This window comes from Gavialis gangeticus, unplaced genomic scaffold, assembly GCF_001723915.1.
Source record: "Gavialis gangeticus isolate Ggan-Ray unplaced genomic scaffold, GavGan_comp1, whole genome shotgun sequence".
NCBI classification, from domain to species: domain Eukaryota; kingdom Metazoa; phylum Chordata; order Crocodylia; family Gavialidae; genus Gavialis; species Gavialis gangeticus.
This window is the reverse complement of record NW_017729006.1, coordinates 54,816,533-54,827,676: the sequence shown is the minus strand read 5'-3', so window position 1 is coordinate 54,827,676 and position 11,144 is coordinate 54,816,533. Positions and strand designations below refer to the sequence as shown.

Genomic DNA, 11,144 nt, shown 5'->3' with positions numbered 1-11,144 from the left:
TGATGCAGTCACCAACCAGCAGAGTAGCTAATGAGCCTCTGTGCTCTAGGGAAGGATGGGAGAAGAGCTATTCAGAGAGATCCTAGCTTACATCAGAGGCTCAATTTGACACTGAAAAAGCCACTGAGGACTACCTTCTTGGGAAACTACCTCCCAAGAAGTACTGGGACTGATTCAGTTTAGTCATGAGTGGGTGCAAGTTAGAGGGCACATTTCAAATCATCAATAAGAATTCACTTCTTAAAGTGCTTCTTGGGCCACAATTTAGAGCAGAGTGTTACAACCAGATGAAGTGCTGGACATAAGTAACCTAGGTAATCCAGCAGCAATGCCTAACCTATTCTAGAGTATGGCCTTTTTGGCAAAGAAAACTACTCAGACTTCAGCTAAACTTATACCCATAGAAGTAGGGTTATGACTTGGCAAAGGCAAATCTGGCTATCTATCACACTATAGGCAATCTTCTCTTGTTCTTATTGGGCTCTTATTGAAAAGCTTGCAGCAAGACCTTCTGGAAGTTGAATTCACCTCTCTTGCATCCAGAAGAACTAGGAAGAAATGCCCAAGTATAGTCCAGGAACAACACCAAGAGTCAATTATGTTTTTCTAAAGATGAATGTAAATCAAGAATCTACATTATTACTCAATCTCATGGGCTAAACACTGCTGATCAAAAAGTACCAATTTGCCTGAAAACTTCATGGCATGCACTAACCTCATTCTTTTCTTTCCGCAAGATCCCAGAATGTACAATTTGTTTCACTGCTCTGTTGCTACAAAGTACCCTGTACAGTTCAGCAAGTCTATCTGTACCTCAACACTGTTCAACTTATTTAGAGGAAAGAAAAAACAAACCAACCAACCTCCACAAACCTCACACAATACAAAGATTTTGTGGGTTTGTTTTAGTATAGGTGACACCACCCAGCTTTATTTCTTTTAATAGTCTTAGCCAAATAGCTGGCTAAAAATTAGCTATAACTCAGATCTCAGAAAACCTAAATGATGTTGCTGAGATTTGAAACCCATCTAAAAGATTATACCCACTATTTTCTACTGGTGTTCACAACTCAGGAGTCTAGCTAATTTCTTAACTGTCTGATGATCAGGTTTTATGAGTGGTCAATATGGCTTGCTTTCCTTTCTTAATTTACATCTGGCTAAAATATAACAATTATTTTCTTTTTAAATAAGGTAGTGCTAGAAAATGCTGAACAAAGAAAATGAGTAGAATTTATGAGCCAAAGTGATGGACCAGAGAAAAAGACAGGCAAAGTGTAAAAGTCAAAAGGTGGCCCTAACCACTTCATGAAAATTAGATAAAAGTCTGAGAGAACTTACCAGACATGGATGAAATACAAAGCACAGATGTGAAAGACATTACTGAGATGAAGCAGAGACTGAATGACTGCCAGTGAGATGAAGCATCTCCTGAGCACTGCTTCTTTGAAGACTATAGCAAATCAAGAACTGGACTGGAGTGTTTGGAGGCCAGTACTTTAAGCCTGCTAGAAAAATGCATAGATGACTAGAGGCCCCAATTTGCATCTTTCCTAGTAAGTTCTGACTCTGCACACCCCAAAAATCAAAGCTTAAGAGCCAGGGGAGTTCCAATGATTTTTCATTACAAAGCTGAGATGGCAATGCACCCTGCCAGGAACAAGATCCTCCATGTGACTGTCTTAAGCAAATAGCTTGAGCAAAAAGGTCATAGCTATCTATTACCATTTTTAGAGACACAGTAGATCGGAACAGTCTTTTCTGCCTTCATTTAAAGTGGGTGGGTAATAAGCACTGTTACCATGTATAGTGATTTACTCCAATACCCACAAAACTATAATCCCACAAACATGGGAGTTTACTGGGAGTTTAAAAAACATTCCTACTCTAGAGAAAAAGGGAAGTGAAGATAACAATGAAAATGATAGCAATGAATTTAACTACAAATAAAGAAAAAAGCAAGTAGATAAGGGAGACATATCTGTTAACAGTCCATAGCTTGTGGAGTTAACGAAAATAAGGAATCCTTGCAATGGTATAGGTCAAAAATACCAAACTACCAAAAATAAATAGCAAAATTATCAACAAAGCAAAAAAAGTATTCATTGAATAAGTGTAGTTGTAATGATAAAATAGTAATTATGAGAGAGTTAAAAAAAATCAACTATTAAAAATAATTTTTTAAAAATAAAACAGACTGAAGTGACTTTCAGAGGAACTCTGAACCAACAGTATATTCACTTTTAGAAAAACAGGGAAGACTTTTTTCTACTGGAGAAAAAAATTAATGCTGGCCTAATATTTAATACAGTGAGTTAGATGTCCTGCCAGGTGCTAACAGAATTATACCTAGCATCAGTTCAAGGGGGGGGGAGGGAGAAAGAATACATACATCTCTTTCTATCAATGTGGCTGATCAAAGTCTCAACTGTAGATGGTAAAATTATCAATTAATATGATTTTATGAAAAACAGGTCCAGTGAAGTTACCTTCATAAGGTTTCTGACAAGATTCTAAAACTTGGCTGATAAAAGATAACTGTTGAAGTAACATAATGAAATTTCAGTAAAACATGTTACTCAGTATAACATAAATATAATTAAAAACCAACACTATATAACTGATGGAGGATGTGGTAAATTAATTGGAAACTGACTGTATAATAAGTCTCGTAACGCATACTTAAGTACAGATTCACCCCAAATTACTATTTTGCAAGGACTCATCTAAAAGGAAGAAAAAACAACCTATGGATGACAGAAGATAGTACAAACTGGTGGACTAAATCAATGGAAAGGACCTCTTACAGTTCATACCTACCTACCATAGCAGGGGGCTAGTCTTAACAGCCTAGAACTATAGGACTCAGGTGGCAATTCTTATGTTTCAGGGACAGCTTAGAAAAGAGAGGATGATTCCTACTGTTTTAACATAGCTGAACACCAGGTTGCATACACAGATAAAGAAAGAGAGGTCACTCATTACAGAACCTGGAGTTCTTGGACACGTGTTGTCCACATGCACATTCCACTCTTGATGCACTTCCCTCCACACACTCAACCTCTAAGACTTTTGTTAGCAGCCCCATTTGGCACACATGAACCCTGACTGGAACACGGACACAAAAGGGAAGAATATACCAACTGCACTGACTGCAGTTTCCTCTGAACCACACAATCCCAGGTATACAGGATTACAAGGAACAGGTAACAGTCAGGCTGCAGAATGTGGTTATGTACAATTAATCTCAAAGAAGAATTACAGTTAGTTAGATAAGAAATTTCTCAGTCACTGATGAGTACTTGTCTATGGGTATTTCACAGCTACAGCCAATTACTTCAAAGCAGTAAACCAGTTCAACCACAGGTGGGATCTCACAATCACAGGAGAGCAGTGACTGAAACACCACTTCCTTTGTGCATTGGCAAGAGCAACAAATTAAAAAAAGAAAAAAAATCAGGGCACCTGCACACCTGAACAGGTACTGCAGGCCAAACATTCCTTCGAGTGCTGAGTGCAAGTGCCTCAGTAGCAGACTGCGCATATGGATAATTATGCCAAAGAGAATAAATTGCCTTCATTTGCTTTGCACATGTCTAATGTCAAAAGAGATCTGCCATATGAAGAGCAAACTGGTGGCCATATTGGAGAAGATACATGGTCTAGAAACACAGCCATCAATGCTACATAGCATCTGATCAAATGAAGATTTCTTGAGCAATTAGATTCAGTAAGTTTCCTCCAGAGAGGCTGTAAGCAGACAGAAGAGTGATAACAGAACTGGACAGAAAATCATACTAAAAAAAGAAAATACAAAATGGAATAGAAACAGGAAGCATTTTAACCAGCTAGAAGCATCAAATTTATCAGATCTGAAGTGAAAGGTACTTATACACCCTATCTTTACACCTAGTTTAATGAACAGAAGAAAACTAGGTAAACAAGGATGCAGCAACAGATTAAAAAGATGCCTGAGGGTAGCACATGGGAAGGAAGAACAAAGAAAATACTAAATACTAATAGTGACGTAGGTGATACAGTTAAGGAACATAGCTAATCTGGCTAAGAACTTGGTGAGGTCCGTAAGAAACAAGTGAAGTGCTTGTATACTAAATGCAAGAAGCCTTGGCACAAATGGAGAACCTAGAACTTCTGGTGCAGGATACTGGATATGAAGGGGGTAACAAACATGGTGGAACAGCAGAACTGAGACTCAGGCATTATAGGCCATAAGCTAATCAGGGCAGATGAAAAAAGTAAAGCTGCTGGGGTATCATTGCAAGTTAATGGTGTGTAAAGTTGTGCATGTTAACAACTGTAAGGAAATAAGGAATAGCATGAATAAAACAGAATCCAATAGTCAAACTCATTATGGTGAAGGTATTAATGCCTTGTATCTACTATAGGGGTCCACAATGATTATCCCAGGGGCGTGAAGACAACAGACACCAGCTAAGCCCCCATTTCGTTAAGAAATACATCTGGAAATGATGCAGCTATTACAAACAGAGTGGGCGATCCTTCCCTCCATAAGCCGTGCCCCATAACAGAGCTACCATCTGTACCTCCTCATCCCAATGCTTAGGGCTACCATATATCCAATTTCAAAAAGGAGGACACCTGTCGAGAGGGGGGTGTATATGATTGTGGGAGGAGCAGCGATATGCTGGTGCCCTGCCCCTGTTGTTGGCCGCCCCGCCCTGCCCCAAGCCCTAATGCTGCCCCTCACTTCTGACCTGCAGCCCTCCTGTCCCTGCTGGTGCCTGTCACTCTTGACCTGTGGCCCCTGGGCACTGCCAATGCCCCACACTTCCAACCCACAGTCCCCCACACCTCCCTGGCACCCCTCACTCCTAACCCACAGCTCCCCCAGCCCTGCCAGTGCCCCTCATTCCTGACCCACAGCCCCTTGCTCCCCTCACCCTTGCAGCATCTCTTGACTGCCCCACCCCTACAAGCAAGGGCACTGGCCCCAGTGCCATTGTCCTGGGCATGCAGCTCCCTGCTTCCCCCAAAGAGTCCCCCCTACTCCCTTCCCCTGCTGGAGAGGCTGGCACCTCCCCCCTGCCCTGCTGCAGCACCAGTGTCCAGACAGCTTCCCCTAGCACCAGCAGGCACCTGTCACTCCTCAAACACCCAACCTCTGCCAAACCCATCCACCCACCCATGCCCCCTGGAAGTCCCCAAGCCCTCCAACCCCTGCTCCCCATAGACTTACCTGCATCCAGCTGCTAGGGCTTCTCCTGCCACCCTGCCTGAATGCATGCCAGCCATGTGCACGTACGTGCGCACACAGCACCCCCTGCCTCCAATTGCCCTTCCCCTGCTCTCCCCAGCCCCAAGCAGCTCCTTGCTAGGGAAAGAAAGGTGGGAAGTGCCAGGAAAAACTTCGATGCTGAGCAGAGCAAAAACCCAGATATTTGTTCATATTTTTAAAAACCACCTGGATGGAGATCGGAGGATCCAAAAAGAAGACATGTCTGGGAAAACCTGGACATATGGTAACATTACCAGTACCATGAGCAGTCCTTCTAAGACCCCCATCACCCTCTCCTACAAAAAGAAAAATTATTGGGAGGAGGAAGAGAAACTCTCTCCTCAAACACAAAAGTTGTTAGAAGCTTTCCAAGCCATTTTCAAATCTCCTTTTAGATATCCCTTCACTTAATCTACTTCTAATCCTTCTGCTTCCAATTCACTACTATCCATACTATGCACCAACCAGACTGTAAATTGGGTGGCGTCACAAATTACCCATCAGGTCCCTGGACTTCTCAATGCGGGGTAAGAAAATCCCATGTTTGCCCAGACTAATCTACAGAAAAGGCAAAAATTCCTTCCCAGAAACCTGTTTCTTATAAACCACAAGAAGTGGACAGGGAGAATTACTCAAGGCAGAGTGGCACCCAAATAAAGCAAGGGCTTCAAAGTCTTCTCTTGAGTGCACAGAGCTTAAGTCTTAATGCTGTATCACAAAGGTAACCAGACTTTTTGGCCCCAGCCACGCAGGAATGGGACTCAATTCCTCCACACAGGACCAGTCTGGCTGAGTCCTGATCCAGCCATGTGGGGCTTGGAAATTCAGCAATGGGGAAAAGGTGGCAGTGTTAACTTCCATCACTTCCCACCACCAAATTTCCAGAGCTGTGGGGAGCACTGTGGGTCAGATTACTTGGCTCTATCTAGTCAGTCAGAAAAAAGTCCATGGTGAGATGAAGAGGGAGAGAAGGAAATAATCCTTAAGAGAGGCCAGACAAACTTTCCCCGCAGAAGCTAGAAACAGGGCATTTGCTGAAACTAATCTCTTGTGTGGTATTGTTTGAAATATGCATAAGTATTCCTTGTTTGCAATATTAAGCAGTTCCACTTTTAACAAAATATCTAAGTTGTGAGAGTGTGAAAATGAAACTACATGAAATAGTATTATAACAATGATATCAAATAAAAATGAATGTGATGTGCTCACCCAAGACTTCTCACAAGCTTTGCAAATTCCAGGAGACAAGTGTTTGAAGGAAGACGGAGCTGTCCTTCAGCCAAAGCTAGACAGCAGTCTTCAAATGTGTAGTCTGTCACTGGAACTCCTAAGGCCCTTTAAAAAATAAAAAAAGAAATTCTGATATAGCACGTGTGATATCCTTTCACACCCTCCCCCCAAATCCCCACTATTGTGGTTCTGTACAGCATTAAAATTTTATAATAAATCACCTTCTATATCAAAGCAAAACAAAAGGAGCAGCCAAGAAAAGTGTAAGCACAAGAAAGGGGTTAAAAAATACATTCTTTGCAAAGACAGGTCAAAGAAAGCCACAAAAAAGAATGTTAAATATGAAATCTGAACTTCCTAAATCATGACAGTAGAAAAAGAAATACTGGACTACTTTTATGCACTTTCCATTCTTTAAGCATGTTGGTAGATAAAAAAACAAAAGCAAAACAGTGGATGAAAGCTTAAATAGAATAAAATAAAATAAACCTTTAAAGGGTAACATCCTTATTTACTTTGGAACATAACAATAAAACCATTTTGAAATTACTCACAAAACAACTGTACAAGTAGAACAACAATTACCTTAAGATGGTGTTAAAACTGTAGTTTACAGAACATCTTTTCCCAAAGATAAACAATATACAGTGAGAGAGATTATAGAATACAAATTACAAAAACAAGTGCAAAAGCTTGTTTGAACTTCCTACTAGTTAGGTTAGGGCCAAAAGAAAAAAAACCCAGAAAATTAGAAGATCCCTTATTTCAAAATAAATGCATTAAAAACTGGTTTTACTTCACTTAGAGCTTGACCCTGTGAAGGTATCAAGAAGGGGTTTAAGCTACAGTAGACCCCCGATTTATGTGATTCCGACTTATGCATGTCTCATGTTTACACGATTTTTTATTAGGGTCCGGACTGGAAAACACCCCTTGAAATGCGCATCATTCGTGTATACATGCAAATGCTCGCGAGATTCGCATATATACGCGAACGCCTCACAAGATTTGCAGACAGGATCAAGCAGAGCTGTGCCGCCACTGTGGTAGTAGCATCTCAAGATGCATAGGTGAGACACTAGATGTGCATCCTAAAAGCGATTCCACTGAGAAAAGAGGGAAAAAAGCTATGACTGAGGTATGCAGCCCCTCACTAGTCTATTTTTTCCTACAGGAAAAGTGGTCCCAACATACACAAATTCGACTTACACAAAGTTTCCCCAAAACGCAATACCCATGTAAATTGGGGTTCTACTGTACTGTAATTGTTGGCACTGCCCCAGAAAACGCTGGATCTTGGGGGTCCTCAGCCCAATCCCCTGAATTGAAGTCAATACAGATCTTTCACACATTTGGGGAAAAAAATGAAGCAGCCCACACAGGACCCTCAGTTCTCCTTTCCAGTCTCCTGCTGTCAAAGTACCATATCATATAATCTCTTTTATAGATGGATCAAGCTACTCAATAGGGCTGCACGAAATTTTGCCACCAGTTTTGTTTCAATGCTGTTTCGACTCGTTTCAAGATCGAAACAGCGAAATAGAAACAAAACAAACGTTTGTCAAAACAGCCCCAAAACAAAACGAGGCAAGTCAAAACGTTTTGACTTTCGAAGCTGAAGCTGGGCTTACCTTCAATGCCTGCAGGGAAAGAGAAACTAAAGTAAGGAGAGGGAGGGGGAAGGAGGGGGGGAAAGGAGTGCTTTCATTATTGACTGTGTAGCTGGCCAGTGACCGGCATCCTTCTCTGGGGGAGGGATGGAAAAACTGCAAAGGCAGCAGCATTGTTTAAACTGCCCTGCTTAGTTTCTGCCTTGGTGTCAGTTAGTGAGCTGTCTGTGTTCCAGCAGCTGAGCGTCAGACAACTACAGCTAGCAGCAGCACTGATCTTCTAAAGGATTCCCTACTTGCTACTTCCCTAGCAGGCCTGCAGTTTTCACCCCGCTCTGCCCCAAGACAGAGTCCCACAAGCACCCACGTCACAAGTTTTGCCTGTCAGCGGCTAGAGGTGCAGGGTCCCAGAAGCCCCTGCACCTATCTCCTTGACAGCTGGCAGGCTTCATGGCCTCAGCAGGGGATAGCATGCCTGCAGCTTTCACCCTGCTGCACCTTATCACACACTGTCACCCATGTCACAAATTTTGCTTGTCTGCAGCTTGCAGCACAGTTTCCCCCAAACCCCTGCACCTATCTCCTTGAAACTTGGCAGGCTTTGGGGCCTCAGCAGGGGCTAGCACGCCTGCAGTTTTGACCTCGCTGTGGCTTAACACATACATGCGACATGAGTTTTGCTTTCAAGATTTTGGTTTGCAGTTTCCTCGAACCCCCTGCACCTATCTCCTTGAAACTTGGCAGGCTTCATGCCCTCAGAAGGGGCTATCATTCCTGCAAGTTTATTCCAAATAAGGCAATGACAAAGTTATAGTCTGTATCAAGTTTCCCCATTATAGTCTATGGACGAAACAGCGAAACTGTTTCGACAGAACGGAAAGGAATGGAACAGCAGTTTCGAATCAAAACAAAATTCAAAACAGAACGCTGCCATTTTGCACAGCACTACTACTCAATGCTACTCTAACTCCTGAAACCCATTACTCCCATCAGAAATCCAATCACTGCTCTGATGGTTAGAAAACTTCCGCCAGTTACCAACCAAAACTTATTTATATATGGCTAGTTTATATTCATTTGCTCTCATGCCAATATTGCCTGTTAGTTTCAATTCTATTCCCTCCCTTACAACTCTCGCCCACCCCCATGTATAAACAGAAGTCATATTGTCTCTCAACCTTTGTACTTCTAGGTTAAACTTGAAAAAGCAGAAATCATTTCGTTTCCTCCCAGAACAGGATGATCAAAAAATGGATAAGCCCAATAGTCCTTTTCTGCACCTTTTCTAGCTTGAATTCAGTTTTCCTGAACATGGGGGAACAAAGCTATATACTACTCCAGATGTTTTACTAGCTTCTCATACAAAGGCATTAATACTTCCCCTTCTGTTGGAAGCAGCTTGTTTGATGTACTCTAAATTAGTGTCTGCCTTTTGGACCACACAGGTGGCTCATAAATCACCCTACAATAAATTGATATAGACAGGTCTCTCTGCCCTAGCATTTCCAACTGCTGAGCTCCCTGTTTAACAGAGAAATTCTTGTTATTAGCCGTTACATGCATGGCACTGGACTTTGTACTACTAAATTTAATCCCATTTCTATCACTACAGGCCCAAAAACATCTACTTCCCACACTGTTTTCAGGTATTTGAAGGCTTATCAAACCCCTCACCAGTCTTCTCTTTTCTAGACTAAGTAACCATAATTCTTTCAGTCTTTCTGCATTGCCTCCCAGGTCCCCAGTACTTTTTGCTGCTCTATGCAAGACTCTTACCAATCTGTACACATACTTCTTGGAAGTATAAGGTCCAAAACAGGACGACAGTCAAGATGAGGGCTCACCAGTGCTGAACAGAGCAGAAGAATCACTTCCCTTGATTTGCAAGCAACACTCCTGCTAACAGAGCCCAGTATGGCGGTGGCTTTATTTATTTATTTATTGGTGCAATAAGAGCACACTGATTCATATTCAGCTTCTGGTAAACTAACTCCCACATCCTTAGCTGCAATACTGCAACCTAGCCAGTCATTTTCCAGTCTCTTTTTGTACATTAAATTATTGTACCCTAAGGGCAGGACTTTGCGTTTTCCTTGTTGAATCTCATCTATCTATTCCTTGTCAATCTGGGTGCATCTACACAAGATGTTTACAGTGGAGTTGTCCAATTAGCTCCACAGTAAACATCTTAGTGTGTACACGTGAGGGCCTATTAGGCCACAGTAAACTAATAAACTCTGCAGCACTGCACACACAGATGCTGATGTGGATGACTGGGGGGCGAGGGTGTTTATACCACAGTCAACTTCTCCTGGGTGCAGCATCTACATATGTGCCTAGGACTGCAGCACTTTAAGCCAGGCAGAGTAGCCCAAAGTATAGGGGCCCCAGGGAGGTGAAGTGAAGGGAAGGGAAAGAGGGTTGCCAGTCCCAGGCTCTGGGCAGTGTTGGGAGGTGGAAGGGCTGGCTGGGCCAAAAGGGTGCTAAAGCGAAGGGCTAAGCAGCAGGCAGCCCCCGCACTTTAGCACCCTCAGCCCAGCCAGCCCGTCAGTTTACATGTGCATTGCAGTGCACATAAGTACTCCACTGTAAGATAGTATGTTCCTTTACTGTACTATCCTATGGAGGAGTTAGTTAATTTACTGCGCCCTAATACTGCCACATGCGTAAATGGTGATGCGTTACTGTGGAGCCAATTAGTCTACTCCACAGTAAAGCACACATGTAGCTCCACCCTGAGTAACAGGAATTAAAGTCTGTGTACTTTACAATATTCTTGAGTCAAATGTATTTAACACTGCAACACCCTACATTTACCTTTAAGCAGTGACCAACCAGCAGCAAAGGGAGCTGCTATGTTCGGCACCCAAGCCCCAGATATTCAAAGGGAGGGTACTCCCACCTCTAGCAGGGGGGCAGGATGATGCTGCTGCAGCAAAAGTTGGTACTAGATTTAACTGCCATGAGCTGGCTTACACTTCCCTAGCCCTGCAGCTGCTGCCAAATTTAGGCCTTTGAATCCTCATTCGCCATATATATATATATAT

General features: G+C 42.5%; 1 protein-coding gene across 2 annotated transcripts in view; it reads right to left on the bottom strand.

Annotated features, from left to right (window-relative positions):
- LPCAT1 (lysophosphatidylcholine acyltransferase 1) overlaps window positions 1-11,144 on the bottom strand; it is an 86,117-nt gene that overhangs the window by 30,618 nt on the left and 44,355 nt on the right. For both annotated transcript variants that reach the window (XM_019509202.1, XM_019509203.1), the window contains exon 10: window positions 6,467-6,592. In XM_019509202.1, coding sequence (XP_019364747.1) covers window positions 6,467-6,592 — 126 coding nt within the window. The remainder of the gene's footprint in view (window positions 1-6,466; window positions 6,593-11,144) is intronic.